Source organism: Dinoponera quadriceps, unplaced genomic scaffold (genome assembly GCF_001313825.1).
Source record: "Dinoponera quadriceps isolate SergipeBrazil2010 unplaced genomic scaffold, ASM131382v1 scaffold4681, whole genome shotgun sequence".
NCBI lineage: Eukaryota > Metazoa > Arthropoda > Insecta > Hymenoptera > Formicidae > Dinoponera > Dinoponera quadriceps.
In genome coordinates, this window is record NW_014561157.1 from 1,228,101 (window position 1) to 1,255,376 (window position 27,276).

Consider the following 27,276-nt stretch of genomic DNA (forward strand, 5'->3'; position numbering starts at 1 on the left):
GCGAGATCAGTTACGGGCGATGTGAAGCAAGCAGTGCGCGAAAATTCACTCCCGCTTCCTCGGCCGCCGTTCCGAGCGCTTTCGCGTCTCGCGTAGCCGCCAAATCGCGATATACCTGATCGGTATAGACGAACGCCTCGCACAAGGAGAGCTGCACTGGGATGTCGTCGGCCTCCAGGTGCACCGAGACGAAAGCTCCTGGCATCGGCGGGTTGCAGGGCAAGAAGAGCGGCTGTCCTTCCTCCAGTGGCCCGTTGAACCGATTGCAAATCGGATTTATTCCTAAGTCTGGCCGATTGTTGCCGACTCGGACGACGATAGTGCCGGGGATACCGTCACCTGCGAACAGTTTAAACCGATTACTCATCAGTCGAGATTCGATCCGAGATATTTCGATACCCGTGTCGAAATCGTGGCTCTACGTTAAGCTTTTTATAACCCAGAAACGCGTGGAAAAAACAATTCCATTCGTGTAACTGAATTTTCCATTGCCTTCTGGGAGACCAGACGAGAACTCGGTTGTATGGGGACAAAATGATCCCTGGAAGGAAGTTCAGTCAGGACCTTATAATGACCGACTTGTCAGTTCAAAACAATATTTTATGCCTTGAGTCTTTGTATTAAAAAAGTGCACAATGATTGGCTTACATTTGGAGTCTTAAATTAAAAAAACTGATCTGTTTGTGATCGATAACAAACTATTGTAAAATTAAATTAAAAAATTAAAAAATGTAAGGAAAGAATAATTTAGACAAAGATTTATGAGATATAGAATATTGTCTTATAATTACAAGTCAGCTATTTTGCTAAGACCTTCAATTGCTTTCAGTTGTCCTAACCGATGGCCGCGTTCAGCAGAAAAAGCAGCTTAATAAGCGCTTAGTGCCAGCAGCTTTGCAACTGCTATAAGGTTTTCTGCTGAACGACACCAGCGGTTCACACATTTCCGACATGTTTGCTGAGTGATCGCCATTTTTCCCAGCATACTTTTAATACGCTGGATCGTTTAGTGAACACGTTGGAGCAACGTAAATTGCTAAGTGTCGTTCAGCAGAAAATCTTACAACAATTGCAAGGCTGCTAGCAGCGCAGCGGAGAGCATTTACCAGCTGATTTTTCTGCCGGAGATGCAGACAATGCAGCTGAACGTTCATCACGAATGTTCTCAGTTGCGATAACAGAGATATCATTTCTTGTCACCGAGTTTTCATCTGATACCTGTTCAGGAGTTCAAGAACCGAGCTTTTTTTTCGTATAAGAACTATGATAGCAAAACAGGTTTAAAAAGTTTAATAATATAATTTACTTCTACTTCGACTCCGATGATGTCTTAAATTTTTATTCTGTTTGTGTTGTTTTAACGCAGGATGTTCAAGGTAGCATTAAAATTCAATCTAAAGAATTGAAATTGATAAACTGTCGTTAAGAGCGTCAAGGCAGCATCAAAATTTCGACTCGGATAATTGCACGGACGTCAAGATTCGTTAAGAAGATTCACCGGCATCCTCGGCCGTAACATTCCTGTTTTAAGTACGCGAGCAATCACAGAGGTTTACGACCCGGAACATGGTATGAGTCGTGTTGATGCAATTTTACCGGAGAAAAATCCAGAGGAGATTGTTTGCATCGCACGATGACCGCGGCGAATCTCAAGCAAGATCACCGGCGCTCATGAACGCGCGGGTAATTAACGGTATACGACACTGAATGTCGGTTTCATCTGTGTCAATAAGCCGCGCGATAATGCATGCTACGTGGCCAGTGGTAAATTAAAATACAAATCGAGAGGCTCCTATTTAGACGGAACGACTTTCAAACGGTACAAGAACAGCTCACGCGTATGCAACGTGCGCGGCGCAGTTTTGACTTCACATCGCCGCATTCGTGTCACCGCTTCTTTCCAGAGACATCAGTACGGCGTCCCGTGATTTTACAAACACTTTACGAGCTTAACACACTTATCCCGTACTTATCGCGCCACTTACGGGACCCATTCCCACTTTGCTTCTTTTTTTCTTTCGAGCGTATCAAGTGTAAACGTGTGATAATTATACGTCCGGATAGTAAAATCATCGGCAACGCTTCCCTTTCTAATACGATAATTTTACTAGAACACATATAATCAAATTTCGCATGACTTTCTAACGAAATCGCCGCAAAGGGATTAAGTGCGCGATAGTCGCTATCAATTGCATCAACTTTTACTTTAATTGATCGTATTCAATTAACCGTAAGTAAGGCGCGTGATTTTTTTCTTTTTTACGTAAGTGTTCGCATGGGAATCAATCTGATCCACATTTTAATTGATTTATATTCTAAGTATGAATAAAGTTTTTCATTTTCATTTATAAGTAATTATAAACAGACTTGTTTTGAACATAAAATAATAATTTTTAAACATTAAAAATGAGAAAAAGTTCATGTTTTTTTTAATATTCTTTTTCATAATATATTTGGATAGTGAATGCAGCTAGCAAGTTACATAGTAAATGCACATACAGATACTTAAAATCGGAAAATAATTTTAATTATTATTGCACTTCAGTTTAAAGTACAAGCATACAGAATATATGAATATTATTTAATAATGTGATTGTTTAAAGCTAAAAATATTTTTGAAATTGGATTATTATCATATTTCTTTTATAGAAGTACATGTTTGATTCTTTGCGCATTAATTTTTCAAATAAAATTGTTACAAAAATAATTAAATAAAATTTATATACGTATTTATTATTAACAAATTATTATAAATATAGACAAAAATCATTATTATTAAAAAGAACTGAAAACTTATTAATAGACATTTCAAAACGAAACATATTAAGTTTATATTGTAAAAATTAATTTAAAGTAAAAAATCAAAGTAAACTAAAAATAAATTTTTTATAATTGATAATGTGTGTATAATGCAACAACACTATTTTAGTCTATCTTATCTCATCTGATGAATCTGAAGAAATTTTCGACATAAGGTGCCGAATTTTTTCGTTTCTCTGTTTTCATCGTCCATTTTCTCATTTTTGTGAATAAAACTTCTGAAAATGCCAAAGAGATTATAGCTTTAAATTTTAAGCTGTAACATATTTGTTACATTAACTAGACTTAATTTATAATCATTAATTAATTATTATTAAATTATTTGATAAAAGTAACTTACATATCGCAAAAAAGTGTATTAAACAATACGCTGAAATAAACCACGAAAAGTTACATATATATATTTGCATAAGGATCAAAGGAACCGAAGAAATAAATCAACCGCTATTTATAGCTCGGATTCGCGAGTGTTATTGACGCCACTTTGCCGAGAATAAACGATGCAGAGGAGATACTGAAGAAGGCGCCAGCCTTCCAGACAGAAACGAAACGGAGAAACATTCATTTGTTCACGTTTGACCCCTGCGCGTCCACTTACTACGGGTTAACAGACTCCTCTCCTCTCTCTCGTGACCGGTGATGAGACGAAAACAAATTACACGGCGCAGAAACCCCAACCGACGTCGATATCACGACGATGCCAGTTTCCAAAGTCATTCAGCTTAATTAGGTCTCGAGCTGCACGCTCCGTTGACGTATATCGGGTTAATGTAAATCGAAGGCCACGAAGGGCTTTCACTTGCGGTTTAGTTTAGAGGGGTACAACAAGCGCTCGCGTTCCCGCGTAGTGGCCGATTACGGGCGTAGTATCTGGACAGATAAAATCGTCTCCGGCAATCCGGCAAGCGCCACATCTTCTGACCCAGAAAGTATCGCGGCTGTGACGAGCGCGAACGGGACGGCCGGCCGGCCGGTCGTCCGCTCGTACCTGCAAGCCGCAATTACATGCTTTCCACGTTTGGTCCCCGCGATCGCGTCGCGTTCGGACCCGCGCCAACGACGGTCTGCTGTTCGGTAAAATCACCGAGGTAAGAGGTACTTACGCGCGCACGCGGCGCACGTACGACGGCGCGGGTACTTTCTCATTGCACGCGTGAGCCGCTATTCTCGCCTCTAATGAGCGAGCGGACATGCGGCGCGCGAGGAGCGGCGCATGAGATAAGGGAGAAACTCTTGGCATCGGAGGAAGGATAAGGATTGTTTCGCGCGCGCGCGCGCGCGCGCGTGTGAAATCAGTCGAACCGGTTGGCAAAAGCCGCCTCCCCCGATATTCACTCGCCGATATGGAAAATTTATAATAGGCTGTATTTAAATTTCTGTGTTGAAATTTCCCGAAGTGGAGTGTCACCCGAAACCCCCGAGAAGAGACGGTATTTTCACTCGAAGCGACGGTGAAAATACCGACGCACTCGAAATCGCAAGAGTGAACGTTTCATTCCAGCTCAGAGTGAATCTGACTCCGTATGAGCGGATGTTTCAATCGATCAGTGATTATGCTTTTGGGACGGTATATTAGACTCGCTCCCTTCAACTTTGAGTGAAAATGTTCACTCGACATGTTCAGAGTGGACAGAATTGTCTGAGCGAAAAATCACTCGAACTCTCGGTGATCACTCTACTTTTCGTGTGGAATTTCACCACAAGAAACTTAGAAAATACGTAAAACGTGAATTATAAATTTTCAAAATTATAAACTTTCACCAAGAGTGAATATCGGGACACAATCAAAGTAGGATCTATTAAACGCTTCAAAGCATTCTAACTACTACATCATTAATCTCGTAGGTAAAAAACGCTTAGGAACCTATGAACGCCTATGGGTGGAGCTAGGATGGGACAGAGGGGCGCTTATTCTCTCCTTCAAATTTTAGCAGGAAGAAACAATTAAATTATGAAAATCTTAAAAGTAAAAAAATGTAACATTACAATCTATATTCCGCAAAAAAGCTGCGGTATATGCTCTCTGATTAAAAATCAATAACAAAGTATTAGCAATGCTTTATAACAATAAATGTAATAAAAATTTCTTAATTTCATCATCCGACGTTAGTACCTGTATTGTCTACAATGATTTTGGCGTATTTCAGTTATGTAGGAAGGATTTAGTTCCAGACGTGCGTAAAAAAAACATCGAGAAAAGGTAGTATTATGATATTATTTTATCATGCTCTCCTCCATTTACATTTTGCACAATAATAACTTTATTAATAATCAATATTTATTAATATCACTACATTTATCAATAATAACTTTCTTAATAATCAATATTTATATTGAAAACTTAACGATTATATTCGTCAAAGTGTTGTTCAATCAACCTACGTTCAAAATTATGAAATATTTATTATTTAGGACGTTATTTATATAAAAATGTGGCAACACTGTGTAAATGGATCGAAGAGAAACAGGAATGATAATGTGGCCTCCACTAAAATAAATTTAAAAAATTGGTTTTGTTTAAAAAAATTATATCTTAAAATAAAATAAATAAAATTATACAAGGGCCATAATACAATCTCCTTTTCTAATAATACAATTTGTGCGAAGGTAAATTTTTGCCCTGCCCTCGACTAAAATCCTAGCTACGTCCATGTCTATAAAGAGTGTAATGGATTGCGTCCATAAAGAGAAAATGCCTCTTGAATCATAGCATGTAATCGTAATCGCCGGTGACTTGAATCTAATTTCGCTGAGCCACGCCCGATCATTAGAGCGCTTTTGCAATTACACCGCCGAAATATTGAACGGTTCGATTCTCCTTTACCGTTCAAGCGTAACATGAAAGCCGCTCTTTCGCCCGAAATAATTATAATATATTTATAATATATATAATTATAATTATAATATCCGTCCGTTTAATTACGAGCATGAGGATTATCGTCGTAAGGATTATTGTCACGTATCTCGTCGGTGCTCGGCTGTGACTAAACAGCCTGCTTAGGATGGGCCGCATTACGGGGCCCATTGTTTCCGCGAGTTCGACTCGCGCGTGTCCGTCCAACGAGCACAAAGGCCGATCGTCAATTATCGCGTTTGAATAATTCATCTACGGGCCGCCGTCGGATTATGCGGAGTGGAAACCCGCGCAAGAAACACGCCGCGGAAGCCGTTAACGATCAATCGCACGATTGCGAAAGAGCGCGATCAAGACGGCATCGCTATTCCCCCGTCGCACGCGAGAAGAAGAATCTCAGTTACCGCGAATGAATGATGGATGATACATCAAATGAAATTTCGGTAACGAGAAATGAAAATTTGACGACGAGAAATAATATCTTTGCCACCACGACTGAGGACGAATTCGTGTCGAAAATTCGACTGCGTCCACCTTGAGAGTAACACCTGCGATCTTGACGCTAAAGTAACGTCATAGGTCTATTAGGCCTGCATAAAAAAAATGGTAAAAATCGTGGTTCCTTTGCATTTTTTGGTTCTTCATAAATTGTTAAATTTATTGCCAATTTCTGTTCACTATAGATTTTGGTCGCTGACAGTAAATCAGTTATCTCATCCGGGAGATCGGGCTGATAATAGCAGTGGTTACATAGATTCAATTTTTTCTGAGTAATACAGGAATTAAAAGTGGGATATGGCATCTTGCACAAAACGTGGGAGAAGAGATAGGCTAAAGAAAACGCGTGTAAATCCCGTAGAACATGCTACTGTCAAGATTATAACTCGGTTGAGATAATTAGGAGCAATTGATTTTCTGAGCAAAAATCTCCTACAGGAATTTCTCAATTCCTGTATAGCATTGAGTTTTCAGGTGCCTGGTTCCCCGGCGACAGAAAATTCAGTTGCACTAATGGAATTGTTTTTTCCATGCGGGTGATTGCGCACAGAAGAAAGAGAATTCAGTTATTGAAACAGAATAGGGACTAGATGGAAACTCGACGAAAAGAAATAAAAACTCGGTGAAATAAGAAGCGATAATTCTGTTACCGCGACTGAGAATATTCGTGTGCACATTTAGCTATATTAGAACTCAACTGGAACAACTGAAGACAATTGATTAAATAGATACTTCCTACGGGAATGTTTCTGTTCCTACAACTGAATTTTCATTTAGTTCCCAGGCAACGGAAAATTCAGTTTCACAGATGGAATTGTTTTTTCAGTAGGAATCGGCCCCCGTAGGCTTCCGACGCGCGGATCATCAAACGTCGACCCCGTTGACGCGCGGATAAGTGACTCACGAATTGGAAATGCCTCTTATCCGAGGAAGGAAAGAAGGAAGATACCTTTATCTCCGGACGAAATGCGGACTCTCGCTTCTTTTCTCGCGCGTGGAGCGCGTCCAGCCACCGACAATGCCATTATTATCAGTCGTTTAACGGTGAAAGTTTCCCCCGGTTAGGCTAGACAGACGCTCTCGTCACGGACGGAGCATTACGGACGAAGCGAATGAACTTTCGAAACGATAACGCACTTTTTTCGTGCTCCGCAATAGACTCCCGCATTAGCGGACGCGCTGAGATGAAATCTATAACCGAGATCCGTGCTCGGCTTTATTAATTCGCTAGATGTTCGTGCGCCGCTATCGGCGCCACGATCAGAAAAACGACTTCTTCCTACGCGGCGGGAAATGCGGTTTCGCGAATAACCGCCAATCTCTTCTCAATTTTCTTGCTTCTCTTGTCCGGTGTACGATCGCGCATTTAAAAGTAGAATAGTTGAAAGCAGTATATTTGAAAGTAAAAATGAAGCGTCTGAAAGCCTAACAGAAAAATTATCCTTTCATTAAAGCAGCATACGCTTCGTTTCTAAAGTAAGGAGGATTACCAGCGACAGAGAACTATTCAGTAATAACTTCAATCTCAGTTAAAGAAGGCACCGACGTTTCTCTTCGGATATTTATTTATTTAAACGGAAAGTATCCTTTGGTTTACAAATAAAAAAGAGAAATGGGAAAAAGAAGATACATATGAATAATCGCAAAGAAGTACATAAGAATATGTAAAATTTGGATTTCGTTGTACGAATAAATAAGTAGCTTCTAGAAAATATATTCAATAAATAAACTCAAGATGAGAAGACAGGAGTCAAATTACGGGATTTCCTCTCTTTTTCCTATTTCACTAATTATCTCATCATGAGTATGATTCACAGGTGTAGATGACGTGGAGATAGAATTGAAAACTTTCTCAAGAGCAGTTATGCGTTCCCAATAGACAGTTTATCGTTATCTAATTTAATTTTGTTCAATACCTTATAAGATACATCTCACGCATTTCTTCCCGAAACTTATCAAGCTCACTCCGAAATCTATCAAACTCCTAACGGAATGAATCCTACGTGCTCATAAGTAAATTATTGTCCACATCACCGTCAGCAGAAAGACCGGAGGAAATGGTACAGTCAATAATATGACCGTTTGAATATGGATGACCAGCTCAAGATATGCAACCCGGATGAGAATTCAAGCCACAAAAAGTACAAAAAAAATTAGTTTAAGTACTTTTGTATGACAAACATTGTCTCTTTTATCTTATCTGCCATGTCTTACTATCCATAGTGTTCCAATGAAATTTAAATTATTGTTGAGAGATGACAAAATATAAAGACTATTGCGGAGCGAAATGAAAACACGTCCATTCTCAACTATAATTTGGATTTCACTGGGAACGCTATAGACAGTAAGACATGCAGTAGTTGTCACACAAAGAAATTAAACTAACTTCTTGCGCTTCTTATAGCTTGAATTCCAAATATATTTCTTAGTCACCGTAATAACAATACAGGGGAAAGAAATGAAAACGTATCTCAAAAGAAGCGCTCGTAAAAGCTCGCGTACCTCTTGACGTATATAACCGGCAAAATATAACTCTCTCCGAACAATCATAGCTGGTATAATGAACAAACTGTAGTTTGATTAGTAAGTATAACATGCGATATGTTACCTACATAACGTGTTTTATTATATCTCTCGTACTTGTGCGTACTCCCTTAAGTTGAATCAGTGAAACAGTATTCTACCGTTCGACGATCACTGACTATTCACTTCATTTCTAGTAGAAATTTTTCCATTTAGTTCTTTTTTGCTTAATATTTCACTGATTTTGGCCAGTGAAAGATCCACCGTAAATCGCTATTACGCATCCCGTAGCGGAAGTATCAGGTCGTCAAGGATGAAATTTGTAGAAAAAAAGGCAAAGTTGGTTAAGGAATATAAGGAATATAAAGTTGGTTGATAACTTACAAATATAAGGAATTATTTTATTCATCAAAGTATGCACCCATATTGTCTATACACTTTTGCCATTTAAGCGGCAGGTTGTTTAGGCCGGTGGTATAAAACCCTGGCGGATGAGAGTCAATGAATTCCTGGAAGGCCAGTTTTACAGCATTGTCGGAATTAAATTGTTTTCCTATTAAAAAGTTGTCCAAATTGCGGAAGAAATGGTAATCAGTGGGGGCTAGGTCTGGTGAGTATGGAGGATGATGAAGAAGTTCCAACTCCAATTCCTGTGGTTTTGCCACAGTCATTTGTGCAGTGTGTGGTTTAGCGTTATCATGCAATAAGATAGAAGTCGATCTGTTCACCAATCTAAGCTGTTTTTCTTTAAGTTTTTGCATCATTTCGTCCAGTTGGTTGCAGTATATTTCTGCTGTGATCGATGAGCCAGGTTTCATGAAATCATAATGAATCACACCTGCGCTAGACCACCAAACACTCACTATCAGCTTCTTTTCATGAATATTGCGCTTTGGAGTGTGTTTTGGTGATTCATCCTTGTCCAACCACTCTGCTGGACGTTTGCGATTGTCATATTGGATTCATTTCTCATCACAAATGACAATTCGACTAAAAAATGGATCAAATTTGTGACGAGAAAGCAACATCAAGTAAGCTTCCAAACGCTTTTGTTTCTGTTTTTCATTCAGTTCATGTGGAACCCACTTATCCAACTTTTTCACTTTACCGATTTGAACTAAATGAGTTGATACTGTTTGTTTGCCAACACCAAACTTCAACGATAATTCATAGGCACTCTGACATGGGTCAGACTAAACGGTGATCTTTAGTTCGTCATTATTGACCTTTGATTCTGGGCGACCGCATGGCTCATTTGTGAGGTCAAAGTTACCTTTACGAAATTTGGCGAACCAATTTGATACCGTCTGCTGCGTAGTAACACTAGAGCCAAATACACTATTAATGTTTCGCGCGGTCTGCGATGCCGTAGTTCCACGTAAAAACTCATACTTCATAATAGTGCGAATTTCCGACCGTTCCATTTTCAACAAAATTAATTTTTAAAAAAAGGTTTTAATATCTTTTAGAGCTTACAATTATTTCTTTAAAACTGGCGAGATATGTAACTTTCCAACAAAAAAAAACAAAACGGTAATATATTAAGCCAATATCAAATAATAAGCTGTTACAGTTGGCGATATTATTAACTACAAATTTCATCCTTGCCAACCTAATATATGCACGCTTGAAAAGATTGCAAGTCGTCGGAGCGTGTAGCTCCTTAGTCAAATATATCCGGCGACTTTTCCCAGCCGAGATCGATCGCCGGGTGTATTCTGCGATCCGACGGAACATTCGCGGAAAAATCGCACGCACCGTGGGACGGTGTCGTGCGACGGTTTTCGAACACAATCGAAAGTGGAGAAAGACTCTCACTCTCGTCGCGCACGCGCGGAAGTTTCTAAACGATCTCGCATGCAAACGGCGTCTCCGATCGCGCGGTCGCGGAGTAAAATGGCAGGAAGCGCGAATTTTACGACTGGGATTTTACGGTTCGCTTGAGAGAGACGACTTTTCCGCGGGCCCTGCGGGACCGATCTCGTCGATCGGTTCACCGTAAACCGCTGGAAAGCGACGGTCGGTCGTAACACGACCGTGGTGTTTCAGATCGACGACGGATGCTCGCCGAAGAGCATCGAAGTCTCCTCGATCGCGACGAGACGTCTCGTCGCGATCGGTGATGTCGCGAGTCACAATTTCATGCGTCACTCTCTCGATATCGGAATTTTATTAGATACTTGGAGGAAAAGGACTCGATTCTTGCGACGGAATAGAGGCCGGATGGAATTTCGGTAACGAGAAATGAAAACTCGGCGACAGGAAGTGATCTTACCGCGACTAGAAGCATATTCGTGTGAACATTCAGTATTGCATTAACCCGTTTGAGCTCCAATGGGATATACTACTGTGATCAAAAAGTATCCGAACTTCATTTTTAAAAATCAAAATAACAATTCAATCGTCAAAATTCTTATAGTCTCCTTCAAAGTGGTCCCCATTGCTTGCAACGCACATATGCCAGCGTTTAATCCAGTCCTGGAAATATCGCTCATACGCGGCAGACGATATGGCTTTCGGTTCACGCAGCGATTTTTCTTTGATGCCCTCAATCGATTCGAATCGCTGTCCGCGAAGTGGTTTTTTTAGTAGGAGAACAGGAAAAAATCGCAGGAGGCCATGTCTGGTGAATACGGTGCTTGCGGAGCGACATTCGTTGAGTTTTTTGTCAGAAATTCACGCACAAGTGTCGAGGCATGCGATGGTGCGTTGTCGTGATGCAAAATCCACGAGTTGGTTTCCCACAATTCCGACCGTTTCTTACGGATTGCCTCGCGCAAACACCTAATGACGGACAATTAGTATTCTCCATTTACTTTTTGACAAGATAGAAGGAATTCCTCGTGCACAACACCGCGATGATCGAAGAAAACCGTGATCACGACCCTGACTTTTCTCGGCCTTCTTGAAACTTCTTAAACCACTCAAATGTACTTGTTTTCGATAAACAATCATCGCCATAAGCTTTTTGCTTTTTGCATTTTGAATGCGTTTGTGAACGAAATTCCGTTTGCAATACAAAATTTCAAACAAATTCTTTGCTCCATATTTTTCGACATCGTAAAACTCGCACGCACAAAAATCTTCACTGACATAAACAACTGCCACTCTCAAACGGCTTGAAGGAACGTCATGATTTTTTTATCAAATGTGAAGGACATGTGTACCGACTTAAGAAAGTAAAGTAAGATTTGATTTACATTTTCACGCGATTTTTTAAAAATAAATTCGAACACTTTTTGATCACAGTAGTATACGTCTCACTTTCTGAAGATATTCTATACAATAAGAACTCACTCAAAGTCTTGTCCAAAATTTATCAAAGGAAAAAGACCAAAATTGGGTCCGAAAGGGTATATAAGAAATGTTATTTTCACTTTCGAATATCTGAGTTTCCGAACGGTCAGTCGTTTTCTAAGTTTACAGACGTGCAGATGGTATTTCCATCGATATGCCAAACTTGAAGAGGATTCCTGACAAAAAACAGTTGGACGAACCAACTATCTAAAGCTCGGTTGAGACAACCGAGAACAATTGTCCAAGTAGAAATACCTCTTGCAAGAATCTTTCCGCTCCTACAGCCGAATTTCCGTCTGGTCGCCGGGCGGGAAATTCGGTCGCACCGACGGAAATGTTCTTACAGCAAGTAGTGGCGTCGGAAGCGCCGAGGAGATCGCGCATCTCGATGAGAGTCTCTCGCGAAACCGGCGGAAAAAGAAACGAATGGAAAGTTCTCCGGGAGTAGGCTCAAGGTAAAGGCGAAATTACACGTCCAAACCACCGGTGATATACACGCTCGGCAGGCAGATGTGCGTTTGTAGCGTCGCGTTTGTTTTGCGCGACCACATATTGCCGGCGCAACGACGCGATCGCGAATCCATCGCGCCGGCGGCGCTGTTATTGCCGGTAATTACCGGTAATGCTTATTTATCGATAGAAAGTCGAGAAAACGCGCCCATCGAAACGAAAGTGCCGGGCGGGCGGAGTCGCGTTCGCGCGGTATCGCGGCGATTCTATCTCGGCAATGAGCCTCGCATTAGAATTCATACCACGAGAGCGAGAGACATTATCTTCCGCGTTTATCGGCCGGCCGCAACGCGCTCCTCGCAGCGGCAAATTGCAATACGCGCGCACGCGAATGCGGATCCGCGCGACGCGAATCTCAAGAACGTCCGATCACTCGCCGTGATCGACTGGACCGACGGCGAAGGGAAGAACGACGCGATTTGATGAGCTCGTAAAATCAGCGCGCAAACGGCGAGCCTCCAATTATCGCGGCCATCGCGCGCTCTTTCTTACGGCCGCTTCGGCTGCTTTTTTCCTCAACCGCGCGCTCGACCGCGGACCTTTTAACGCCGCCGGATTCGTCTCGCCGCCAGGAGGAAAACGAGCCGACCGTTTGTACGGGGCTATAATTTGAAACAGAGCGGATCGTTGGTTAAACGCGGCGCAGTGTAAATATCAATTTCCCGCGCTCCTCTTAGTCATCGTGCGGCGCTGAGTCAAGTCTTCGCCGGTCTCGGCCGTTCTTCCCGGATATTGAAACCTTGTTCCGCTGTTTAACCGTGACTGTCGGCACACCGATCGTTATGCTTGTATAGCGGCAGGCATGTAGTGTTAAATATGTCGTCACGTACGGAGAGTATAAGAAATGCCCCGAGAGTTTTCCATAATCTTTCTCGTCCGTATATTCTTCGACAAGTCGTGATTCAACTAGTTTGTTGTAATTCTCCTAATAGAAAAGTCGAAATTCTCGATGATTTCGGTCTCAACGTAAATGTGGATAATAATATTTCACTTATCTGATCTGTGTGCACGAGAAAAATTAGTATCAATACAAGACTTATATTCTCATATGTATAAGCAAGAATATATTATATAATCTTATACAAAGATGAAACTTGCTTTTATATATATGGAGAAATTCTATATAATTTAACACTGAGAAAAAATATATAAAAAATAAAAAATATTTATTCGGTGAGTACTAACATATTTGTTTAAATATGAATTATTCTACTTAAGTAAATTAAAAGTTGCTTTCATGGGAAGTTATAAATTTAAGAAGATTTATATTTCTTCATTTGAAAGGAATTTTTTCTCAGTGTAAAAATATGTATTTTAGTATAAGTAAATATGTTATTAGTTCACACCGAATATATTTTATTTTTTAGATTTTTTTCTCTCAGTGCGCTAAAGATATTACATCCTTATTATTTAAGAATAATTTTTATGAATTGAGAGAAAAAAATAATGGGTAGACAAAAGATATTTTCAAATTGATACAATTCTTAGTTCGAAGATATCATTCTTCCTACCCAATATTTTTTTCCTTTAATTCATAAAAATTATTTTTGAATAACAATATGATATTTTTTAAACAGGACTATATAGAATTTCTTCACATGTAAGAGAAAATTTTATTTTCATATAAGATTATATTCATTTATATACATTTAAGCAAGGCGGCAAAACCAGTTGTACAGTTATTGCTTCGTTTTTTGGTCAATCTCAACATAGCGTCTTCAATACTTTTATACTCTGTACATAATCATTAGCGCCCAGTAATATTATTCTTATTATTATATTCTTGCTCATATATATGAGAATATGAATCTTGAATTGATACTAAATTTTTTTGCGTGTGAAATTAAGTTTTCAGTTCACCGGCTAAATCAGCCTATTGCGTCCATATCCTAGATTTGATGCGAATTCCAGCATAATTTCCATTCAAGACGATTTGTAAAGCGAATCTTTCGATGAAGCTCGCACCAGACGAGTATATCGCGATATCGCATGCGTCGTTTAACAGAGCACGTTGCGCCGCTTACTGTCCGCGGGAATCATCCGTAGCGCGAAACGGTGAATTTTCACAGCCGGCTTGAAGTTGCTGACAGATATACAGTAACACTTACCGCAGCACGGCTTGCCGAAGTCCAGACGCACCAGCTGCACCATGTACGGCTCCAGCAGGTTCACGTACCACCATGGTCTGCGTTCGAGCTTCGTCAGGGTGCAGGCCTGCGACGTGTAAATCTCACTGCTACTTCCGTCGACCGCGCGTTGCGGAATTCCGCCGTCCGTGTTGCTGGACTGCATCGGCGCCTTGCCGCCGGCCACGTTCAGAACTGCGGAGACGGGAAAATTAATACATTTGATTGTCATGCTCGCTAATTGCCGCAAAACGGACTGCCTTCCGGGTGTGCTCAAACATAATCGGTTCTCTTATTTCTTTTTTGCGCGCGTGCGCGGAGAGATTGCCGCGGGAGAGCAAGAATTGCGCGATTAAATAACATGATGTATGAGAGCGCCTTTTGCTCATCATCGGGCACACGTAAAAAATATATGTGTAATGAAAGTATCTGTGTGTATGTGTGCGTGTGTGTGAGAGAGAGAGAGAGAGAGAGAGACGCTATACTGTGTCTCTCGTAAACGGAAGTGTGGAGTTTTAGAGAGACATCGAGAGCTATTCAAGTAAGTAACTCAACATAAGAGATCTTTAATGACGATTTTAACGGGACGATTACTGCCATTTTTCGGCCGTGTGACGCGAAGAAGTGTTTTCCACATTTTTTAAATACACGTTACATTTTGATCGACGAGAAATTGTACAAAACTGACTCTTCTCGTGTCAAAGGGTATTACTACTCGAAGAGGGGGCGAGGGAATTTCTCATATATAATTATATACTGGGTAATTCTGAGTGAGTGTGCAAAATGAAAGAGGAAATAGAAGATGTCCTACTGAACATTTTTAGGACTTAGGGTCTGCGAAGCCAGCTTAAGAAGCTATGCATTTAAACATGTCAATCGCTATCGCTTACTGTTTTTCATATTATTTACACTTATTTATATTGATTTATTTCCATATTATTTACCAACTTAAGTTACAGCGTAATGTAAAACCCTAAATTTCCCTATCTCAAGATGTTCAGTAGGACATCCTCTTTTTCCTATTTAAGTTTTGCTCATCATCCTTCAGAATCATCCTGTATAGAATATGTCCCTGTATCAAAATATATAATTATACATGATTATATATAACTATCTGATTACGTATAGACTATATATATATAGCAGAAAAAAAATATATTTATTTCTTTTTTAATTCTATAAAAAAACTTTCCGCTATTTGCTGTCTCATATTTCGTTTGACAATATATATATCGTACATTATATATATTTGTTTATATATTTACATATAATCATATATAAAATAATAATATATAAAATTATATATAATGATATCTGATTATATATATGGAGAATTTTTCCCGGGCAGAAGTTAATATCTTTTTCCAGTAAATCCTTCGCCAACTATTTCTCAGTATTGATCACTGAATCGATTAAAGTCTGTCTATTAAAAACTGCATTTCATTAATATACAAATATGATATTGCATTACAAGTATCTACGCAGTTGCGACGCAAAGCAAAGCAGAGATGAAGACAGATAATCGCAATGTACGTCACCTACGCAATCCTTGTGCTTCTTTTTTCTCCCCACAACGCGCATACCTCGGTGACGCGACGATAATTCCCGGCGGTGTGAGAAAATCGCGGTAACTCATTGCCATATCCGTCCGATAAAAAGAAGGTCGACCACGAGCGGCCGTCGCACGGGTGAATAGCCGTACGACACGCAGATGGGACGGCCATCGGACGGTCGTGGTCGCCAAGTTTTGTGCAGCAAGTGCCGTGCATTCGCGAACAAGTCGGCGGCCTTGCGGTAGTTTTACTGTACCGTAACGTGAGAATTTTATCGACGTTAACGCGCGCGAGCGACGACGATGCGTGTGCCGGTAGCCATCGATCGGACGCGTTGCGGTTTGGCGTCTCGTTCGCCTTAATTGCACCTAATCGGGGGATCCGGCTTGACGGACCGACGTCCTTCGCTCGTGTAGGACCGAACTAATCAGCCGAGTCCTTGAGCAGATACGCTACTCGGCGCGCTCGACCCATATTCGCGGCCGCCCGACGACCTTCCCGCGTTACGTCATTCATTCGGTAGACATTCTGGAGATAGAAAACATCGTAAATGCCATTCGATAAATAATCACACACGAAGCTCGGCGGTAAATTATACAGCGAGCGTGCATAGAGAAATATATCATTCTACTACTACTAAGAAAAGCGACTACTCAGTTTATTCTCCTTCTTCCCTCCGTGTAACAGTTTTTTTCTTTGTCGAAGATAAAGAATAATAAATTTTTTCTGATGATATTCTTCAAATATACTCGTCACCAGTTTTAGAAAAGCTCGTTATCATGTACTCGAAAGAAGAATTTATTCTGTTTTCAAGAATATTATAAATTTCATCGAAGATAAGATAAATTCGATTAATTTGAACAAGTAAACCGAAGTTTTAGTTTTAGTGTTTTAAGGGGCTATATAAGCTCTGTAGTTTTGCGTAAATATTCTTAGTAACATTATTATTTAGTCTTGTCGTAAGGTTTTTTTGATCGATGTTGTAGTTTTTTATAAACGAAAAGAGGAGAAATTTTTGGCGAACAATCGAACTCTTCACATCAAATGTTAGTAGCTTTATTAAAAATTAATATTAAAAAAATTAATATTTTAATTTTATATATTTAAATATTCTTAATAAAATCAATATATCTTATTGAGAATATTTATGTAAAACTACAGAGTTGAATCGGTCGATAGTTCCCTAGATTTGTTGAATACGGATTAGCGATAACGATTTCATAAAAGCAATAATAACAACATATACGTTACATATCAACTTTTTGTAATAGGCTTCATGTAATAATATGTAAATAAAAGTATGAAGAATCATCTCTCAAAAGAACATCTTCATAATATAGTTAGCAGAAAAACTCAAACATTGGGAGTTTTTGAGCCGTTTGGCGTAGCCCCTTAATTTAATGTATATATTCTTAATTGAAGTACTAAACTTACTAGAATTCATAATATATTAGATTGGTGCAAACGAAATGGCCGTTTATAAATATAAAATTGAAACTTGTATTTTTCAAATTTAAAACTTACATAACTAATCAAAATAGCTTCCACCTACTTCAATACACTTCTGCCAACATGATCCAAACGCATCAATACACTTTCTAAAAAAATCTAGAGAGCGTGAATCGATAAACTCCTTAAATGCATTCTTCACACTTCTTTCTTCATTGAAATTTTTGCCCGCCAAAAACGCATCCAGATGCTTGAAAAGATGATAATCTGTTGGTGAGATGTCTAGAGAATATGGAGGGTGAAGGAGAACTTCAATGTTCACTCGGCGAGTTTTTGAACGGTTTGTTTTGCAATGTGTGGTTTAGCGTTATCGTGCAACAGCAACATGCCGTGTCTGTTGAATGCTGGCTGTGGAGCGCTCAGTTTTTGGTGCATGGTGGCAATTTCCTGACAGTACGTATCAGAATTTATAACCTCACCTTGTTTGGTAAATGAATAATGAACGATACCTTTGCTAGACCACCATACAGACACTATCATTTTCTTGGGGTGAAGATTCGATTTTGGAATGTATTTTGGAACCTCATTCGCATCTAACCACTGCGCAGAACGTCGGTGGTTGTCGTACAAAATCCATTTTTCATCACAAGTCACAATCCTGTGTAAAATTCCATCTGTATTCTGTGGCAACCGCAAAGAAATGCAGATCTCCAAACGTCTCAATTTGTCTCTCTGTATGATTTCATGGGGGATCCATTTATCCAACTTTTTCACTTTTCCCAACTTGTTTAAATATCGGACAGTTTAAATATCGCAGTTGAATGATCAACTTCGAATCTTTGACAATCTTTCAGACTGTTAACTTTGGATCTGTTTCAACCCATTTCCTTCAAAACAACGTCATCAATGACGGAAGGTGCGTGTCCGCGAGATAAATCGTCGAGGTTTGTGTCCCCAGAAATTTTTCAAATCAACGTCTCGTCGTTATTTCACTTACAGTACCTTCACCAAATGCAGTATGAATGTTACGCGTTGCCTCGGCTGCAGTATGACCAAGTTTGAACTCGTATAAATAAATTATATGAATTTCTCTATTTTCTATCACAGCGTTAATGTAAACCTCTATGACTAACAATATAGAATATAGAAATAAAGTTATATGCGCTAAATCACATATGGATCATGTACTTTTCACACAGTATATATACACCGTTCTCTGTATGAAAGAAAAGTAATCTATAAGGGTGGGAAATTCAAAACACCGAAAACGGACATTTCATTTGCACCAATCTAATACTTTGAATAAATTTGACACTTGTGAACTTGTGACATATACTTGCGGCTATATAAACTTGTGAAAAATACTTGAAACAAATAATATTTATCCGAATGCGGTATATATTTTTCTGTGTGCTTATATACGAAACGCAGCTATACACGGTGTACGATTTAATTATCACCGGGAGACATTTATCGTTTATTTGTGTCGAAAGTCCGAATTATCGCCAGGAACAATTGTTTCGGCGGGCTCTCCTCATAAATATGCAACGTATTCCTCGTAATCGACTCTTAGTCCGTAAAATGGGTGATGTTGCTCTAAGCGAGCATTTCGTGATAGCCCGCCCGCCGTCCCCGCGAGATACCCCGGCATAATTTCTACGCGCAATCTGTTACCACGGCCCCGAAGTATCTCCGCCGGAATCTCGCGGTGGAATACAATCGGGAGATGCACAGACAAGAGGGGCGAGAGTGCGCATCTCATGCAAAAAGACCTGGTGGGCACGAAACAAAGGACTCGCCTGCGGAGTCGTACGCGTCGGCCGCGCGCACTTCTCGAGATACTCCGATAAACGCGTTGGGAAATAGCGCGGTCAGGTTTATTCGGTAAGGTTAATCCGCGGGTCTAATTGTATGCCACGGTATCGTAGTGCGCGCGGAAGCGCGCCCGAGAGGAAACTCGCGCGGTCGTTGAAGAGATGGAAAACGTGCCTGCGTGGTTGCGTAATTCGATTTCGGTTCGACGAGGGATCGTTGCGCGCGCTCCGCGAGTACACGCGGAGATCGAGTTCGCAAACCGTTTTTGAACTTCGAAAACGCAGCCTCAGTTCTCGTGAGCGTGAAAAGCGCGAACGAAGAAAAATGATTGGCTCAATTAATGCGATGATGAGCGAACCAACCGCGTTTCGATGGGAGGAGACAGAACTTCTGGCTCTTATGAGCCGAATTCGGTTCTTGAGATGCTATACTTGAAAACTTTGCCGACAAAGTACCGATTTTTTCTACAGAGTTCACGTCTTATCGGTTGCACAGAATTATAAATGTTTACGCACGGTGAAAGTGCGCGCGAAAATTAATCGGAGCATTGTTCGGTACATGGCGAAAATGATTAAAAATTGCGAAGTGACATCTCTAGCTGCCAGTTGGCATAAATATTCACCGGATATAGAAATTCTGTAGTTTGTTCGTACCGAACGTGTCAATGCTGCCCGTTAAAAAAGTTTCATAGAACATATTTTTATACTTTTTCAATCAAATTTAGAAGCCTGAAAAGATACGACAAGTTTGTGGAAAAACTTTTACATATCTTGTTTGGATTTTTTGTTACGTAAAATAGGATAGCACGCATTTATCATATTCACATCGCGCTTACATTTACGTAAGGTTTATATTTACAAAACATATAAAAAGAGTAGCGCGATCATGTCATTGTTTATGTGACGTAACATTTCGAGGATCGCCCCTATGTTATTGACGCTCATCAAGTTATTTTCGGCATCCCCTTAAAAGGACCCGAAAGTTCGTCAGTTCAAGCGTTAATTCAACCAATCTTTTCTTCTCCATGAGTCTTTCGCAGTGGAAGAATTATTACGATCCGAAGGAACGTTTCCTCATATCATTCTTCAGTGCTGTTAATCCCTACTTTTTATTCGATGCCTTTTCGTTCCTCGATCCCTCGCGCTTATGAATGCAAACACGATTAAGAGTTCTTTGACGCGTTCGCAATCTGTCGTGCCGCGATTATTTTACAACGAAGTCATCGGCATTCCATCGTCGGCTAGGCATAGGTTCGACACACAAAACCATAATCGATGCATTCTCGACCTAAACCCACATACTGGCTGGAGCCCCCATGAAAGTCCATGTATGCCGCGCACGTATGTTCCCACAAGAGGGGCATATGTGCGCGCCGTGCCTACCTCGTAATTTACAGTTATTTCTTCTACATGCAAATGCGAGAACATCTTCGCGTTGCGCCCATCGCTCCTGTCGATACGCGTAACGAGATATATGGAGCACGGTCCGATTGCACGCGTTTCCGGCGCAGTCGTCATAATTACGATAAAATCGATTTGATGTTTTGCCGCTAGACTGAATCACTGTAGGTCAGGTCGTGAATAACTTCTGACGAAGATAACAAATATCCACTTTTTCTCGAACACTTGCAGGAGGAGTCGATAAATTTATCTATCAGTCCGAAATGCAAGTTTCACTATTAGTAATAATGAATATATCTTAAATTATGCGAGAAACTCTACAGTAGAAATATTTCACATCGAGCTAAATTTGAAATAAAATGGCATTTGAAAAATATAAATAAATAAAAAAGCAAACCGCTTGTACACGTCACACAGCTTGATTTTCTATCTGACCGCATGACTATTTGCTATTTTAGAAACGCTATTAGAAACGGCGCGTTATTTCTTTTCTCGTCGTGTGTTATATTCGAGGATTGTATAAAATGAATCATCGTTGCCCGCCTCGTTCTTATACGACTATGACTACATTATTTTTCATCGCTCTGACTATACACGCTCTGACCATATATTTTTTTACTTTAATCTTCAGGACGAGTAACACCACGCTGTAGTACCAATCGCTCATTTATTCTTGTGCGCGTTCATATTCCAATTACGGCGAGGATATCGATTATACGAATGAAACGAGGAGACCGGATTCATCCTGCGAAATTGCCGAGTTCACCGAACTCGCGATTTATCGCGATAATAACAGATGATCCTGCGACTTGTAACTATCGGAATATACGCAACGCGTTTCATCGCGATCAGGAAGTTCCGTTCAGCGTTGGAGAAGAAAGTACATCCTTAGTTTCGCGAAGTACCGTCGTTCATGAGTCCTTAAGATCGGAAAACAGAAAACGATTCGTAGGCGAGCGCCAGCTTTATGTCTAGGGTTTAAAGTTTTACTATGCCGTACACGCACTGTGGACGAGTCGCACAACCACTACAGCGGTTAATCTCATTAGTCTGCGGTATTTTCCATGGAAATCGCGTTAAACTCCACAGGATATGTCTGTCTGAAGATGTTATCTTAAGGGAATAATTAATTTCGGATGAAGGAAGTGAAAGATGATAATTCTATGCAATTAAAATCTAGCCAAAGAAAGTCAAAGAAGTGAAACGGCCGGTCTTTATGTAAGAAGAGTCAAAAAGAGTTTTTTCGTGCTTAATTGAAATTGTGAGATAAATCACTCAAGTACGTAAACAACAAGATATCATATAAACGGGTTAACACGTCAGATATATTAAAGAAAATATGTAAAGTGGGAGAAAGAGAAGCTAAATATAAATAAGAACGAGCGCTCCCGCGTTTCTTCGTCACGGAATGACATCATGTCTACACCTAAAAGGAATTTTACAAGTTTTTAAAGTTTTACAAAAATCGTCTTTCCAAATTCGCAAGTTTCCTGGACTTTACATTTATTTCCAATGCGACAAATCTAGTTTGAAAATCTAGAAGAAGGAAAATCTAGAAGAACACAGACACGACATTCGGAGGTCGACATCATCGTGACATCATCAACCGGAAGTCAAGGTCGTTTGCGAATGAATTTTGTAGAGAATTACGATACAGTTCCCACTTGAACGTGGGAGGCGAATGAGTACGCGTTCGAAGAGTCAAGTTCACGCACAGGTGCGCAAGTGGCAAGCTGCTCTCGCGGTCGGCGGATCACGAGAAACTGTTGCGACCGTCTTGGGTGGGCAAGTCGAGCAATTTCGCGCAAACATCACTCGCGCTCACGAGCCTTTGCTTCGCAATCGCCAAAATGACGACGAAGACCCGCGCGGCGACCATCCCCCTGCGCAAGAAATGCTACCATTACGATGTCATTAAATTGTACGGTATTTTCTGCCGCCTCGAGAAGCAAGCGCAAAAATTACCGCAGGAATGCGCGATATTTCGCTCCACTAAATTACCATCGCCGCTCGCATTACCATCGACACCCGTCTATTACGGGTGTCCAGTAGAAAATCTAGGATATTTTGATACGCTACAATTTTCAAATTTATTGCCCCCTTACAGAAATTTAATACTGAGAATTACTAGGGGATTCACAGTGATTAAGTACTGGTAGTATTTCAGTAATTATTTGGCCAATACTTAATCATTGGTTAATATATTACAAATTATATACATATAAAAATATTGTATACGTGTTTTTATTCATATTAATAATAGAATAAAAGTAATAACAGTGGAAAAAAGGAAGAAGGAAAAAAATACAGACTCAGAGCAATATTGAACCTAGGCCATCTAGTTAGCAGTCAGACATCATAGATCTTCTATTATCGGAACACTTATTTGATGTAGATTCACTATCTACTGTATTTTTACTGCTTTTTTAATATTTAATTATTGCAAATTTAGTAATTTCCAGTATTAAATTTTTATGAGGGCTGTACATGAAATCTGTTATTATTGTTAAACATTATTATATGAAAGAATGTTTTGTTTTTCCGATATATTTTTGATGTGATGAAAGAATTCACTTTAATCTGTTATAATTTACCTCGAAATAACAATTTGTTGTTAAGTAAAATACGTTCTCTCTCTCCCTTTCTCTCCCCGATAGTACTACCACTGTATAAATAATGATAGTACATCACATTAAGAATAATATATGTTATTAACAGTATTAATATATATAAAGACATTCTTAAATAATGCAAGATAATTGGTTATCTAGTAATATTTCAGAGCGTTCATTGGATTACGCTGCACAGGATATTATCTTAACAACCGAGATAATTGCTCACTTGAAGCTCACGCGAAATATATATAACCGGCTACAAGATAGTGTAACTGAAGTTAATTTGAGATTTTAGTTTCCTACTTTGGCCGTGACTGCCGAGGAAATTTAGCAAAACAAGCGAATTTAGCACGAGTGCCACTTGATTCCTACGAAAATACTCGAAACCGTCGCGGGGTAATTGGGTAGTACAATCACGCAAATGTGGAATCGCGTTCTCGAAAACATCCGGGTTAGGAAAGTCGTTAACGATTTTTGCACGCAGACCGTGAAATTTGAAAATAATTTCGGAGACGCGTGCTTCCGTCTTTCTGGCCGGAACAATTTTATTCGCGCCCGTTCCCTTCTTCGCTAATCGGTCGAGACCCCGTGACCCCGTAATCCTGTCCGCGCAACAACGGTCGACGTTGATGCGCGTTGCCTAGACGTGTCTGGGATACGTCGACGTTACGTTACACGCGGACAAAAACCGTGTTTGCGTTGTCATCGTTGATCGACTGCGCGTCGGCTGCGCTGAAACTCGACTGACTACTTACTTTATCGGATCGCGCGTATATCTGGTATCACTTTCTTAAACATACTTCATCCGCGATGGTACTCCCAGCGACGCTTATTGGCACGAGAAACCCTTACGGCGACGTCATGTTATACGGTCGATTAAAAAGTTGATTATTATTAGAGACTTGAGGGACTTGATTCGCGTTAATCTTCGAGACGGCGTGAGATCTCCTCGCGCATTCCTCATTTTCACAAAGTAGGACGTTAGGAGAGGCTGACGTAAGAATCTCGTTATTTCTGCACGTACTACAAACGCACGACTCTTCTTCGGCGTACGAAGCTCGTGCTCACACGAATGGATGAGAGTGTTACAGCATTAAAACCACAATGTCCCCGATAACATCTATCCTTGACTTAGCCTGAGAAAAAAGATTAGACGAGGAATCTCCGCAAGATATACAAAGGTGCGTGCGGACGAAGGATGTCGGAGCTTGACGGAATTAAATTACGCCGGTGGGTGAGCTAGGCGGCTAGGTTAATTCGCGAAATTCCGCTTCCTCAGTGATCCCCTCTTTCTCTCATGCCCTCTAAACAGATCATTCATCATTATGTTTGAGGTGTCACGTTGTCTCGCCCCTCCGTCGGCGGACTCGGTGACGGAGCGCCTAATGAAGGCACCGTCTCTCTCGTTACTTCTCTCGCGCGTATGTTTGTCGGTGTACTTGCGTCGTAATCCACGACCCACTTCCGCCCACGTGACAGCACCACTTCTCGCGGTCCTGGACCAGTTCGGCGGCTTGTCGTCGAGAGAGCTCGCGGAGCGTGAGATCTCAGCGTGAGATCTCATCGTGAGCGATTCTCTTCCCGTCGTGCTCTTTCTTGTGCTTCGATCTGCGTACGTCTCGCGCGTACGGCAATACGCGCGACAATCTAATCGTCAAGAAACGAAGTCGCGGAAGCCAGCGCGAGACTTTAATTCGCTCGTCAGACGATTGCACGACTTCCTGACTAGATGGAATCGAGGTCGATTTGCGATGTTCTGATTTATTTCTTGCTCGATTATAATTCCAGTTTCGGACGAAGATGAAGAGACGATTGCTCATCAAGGAAAGGTGAAAGAAATTGCGATTATGGAAAATCTGTCGCTCTCGAGGCACGTCTTTAGAGCTTCGATATGCAAGACGGTGCGAATAAATGAGAGAAGAAACGCAGATAAAGAGGCGTTTGCGCGCGATGTTTCTGAATTCTTTTTTCTCGGTACACTCACGGAAATAATAATTTTGCTGACGCAGAAAATTGTTAGTTACTACGGGGACAATAAAAAGATTTGTTACACGGAAAAAAATAATTTTGCTTGTCATAGCAAAACCATTGTTGTGACAGCGATAAAATTTAGTTGGCATAACTAAATTATTTTGTTGTCTATATATCCGATAAATAGTAATTAATATTCTTAACAAATTTTTTTGCTGTCCCTATAGTAACTAATAATTTGCGGTGCCAGCAAGATATTTTTCTCCGTGCATTATTTCCGACACGCCAAGCATTTCGTGCATTTCCGTGCTCGCGGCGAGTATTCGAGAGGCACGGAGAATCGGTCACCTCATTCCTAAGATGGTCGACCACGAGGCTAGAAAACGCATTCCGTATGATAAATACACAGTCGCGTATCGATTTGTACGTATGATTATCAGTCGGGTTTCTCGCCGACGAGAAGCGTATTAGCATACACGCGTACACAAGAAAGCACGTGAGAGAGTTCGGTCGCCAAGTAAACGGCTGACTAATGAGCGTAGTCGAGCCATCTCGATCGGATCGTTGGTTTTCACCGACATCCTACGGCGGTGAATTGATATTCCGTATATTCTCGCGCTCGTGAGAAAAAAAAACTTATCGTATCACAAATTCGATCGTTCCGCTTGATTTATTGCGCGTTTGTCTTCGTGCGCATCCGTCGTCGAGAGCGTAGGGAAGCGTCGGGGTCGATATGTAAAAGCCGCGCGCCGACCCGGGAGTCGCGCACGAGACGAAAACGCCGTGAGGACGCGTTGCGGGAGGCGTTTCCCGGGTCGTCTGAAGAACGAACGAACAGATTCACCCGGCCCAAGGCAACGAAGAGCCCGGTAAAACCCGGTGCGCGGAATGCGCGCGAGGTTGGGAAGGCCGCGGGCGTTCTTAGGCAGGTAACAGGTTCAGAGTTAACGGTGCACTGCCCCCACTGGCTGCGGCATTTCTTGTGCCACCGTCGTCGGGCCTGCTCGGTCAAGGACACGTGGAACCGGGTCACTTGCCTTCCCGAAACCGCATCGATTCACCTGAGCGATTCACCGGAGGCTCTATCGACTATTCGCTTTGCGTATAATTATAGAAGCCGGGAAATCTCGCGTAATCCAACGCCAAAGGTGTATCTATACATCTACCTGCTTATCCACCTATTTACCTACCGACCTACCTATTCGGATCAGTCATGTCGCGTAAGCTTTTATCTATGAATTTTCCGTCGAAAATTCGAAGCTCCTCCCGATTGGAAGTGCCGAGAAATCGATAGTTTCTTCCGCACTGATAGAAAATTATAGTTATTTTCGGTGCCAACCATACCCATTTTTTTATTTTAATCGTGAAAATAGTTAGGAGAACTACTTTTCTAACAAATGTTATTATAGTGTCAGTGATAATAACCTTGCATACATGTTGCTATTATAAAATATGGTTGGTACCGAAAGTAATTATAATTTTCTACCGGTATATGTTGCGCCATTAGTAGCGAATTCGATTAGATGCACTTGTGCGCACCAATGCACACTAAAGCCGTATTCATAGTTTGTTTTTATATTTTATATTTAAGGTTGTTTTGTTTTTATATTTAAGATCTGAAATTCATTTTTGATGCTCCGTAGCGAATAAAATGATCCGTACAGTATCTGAAGATGAACTGTAAATGATTTTAAATATAAAAACAAGCTTTATTATTATTTAATTTATTATTACTTAATTTATACGGCTTTAATGTGCACTGATGCGCATTAATGCGTCCAATCGAATTTGCCATTAATGGCACAACATAGAAGAAACTATTGATTTCTCGACGCCATAAAAATT

The 27,276-nt window shown here is 40.6% G+C and overlaps 1 protein-coding gene across 1 annotated transcript in view; it reads right to left on the reverse strand.

Annotated features, from left to right (window-relative positions):
- Nucleotides 1–27,276, reverse strand: part of LOC106750941 — a 47,802-nt gene that overhangs the window by 8,086 nt on the left and 12,440 nt on the right. Inside the window, exons 3-4 of the mRNA XM_014631623.1 lie at nucleotides 14,611–14,823; nucleotides 116–339 (exon numbers count right to left, since the gene is read on the reverse strand). Of these exons, the coding sequence (XP_014487109.1) occupies nucleotides 116–339; nucleotides 14,611–14,823 (437 nt within the window). The remainder of the gene's footprint in view (nucleotides 1–115; nucleotides 340–14,610; nucleotides 14,824–27,276) is intronic.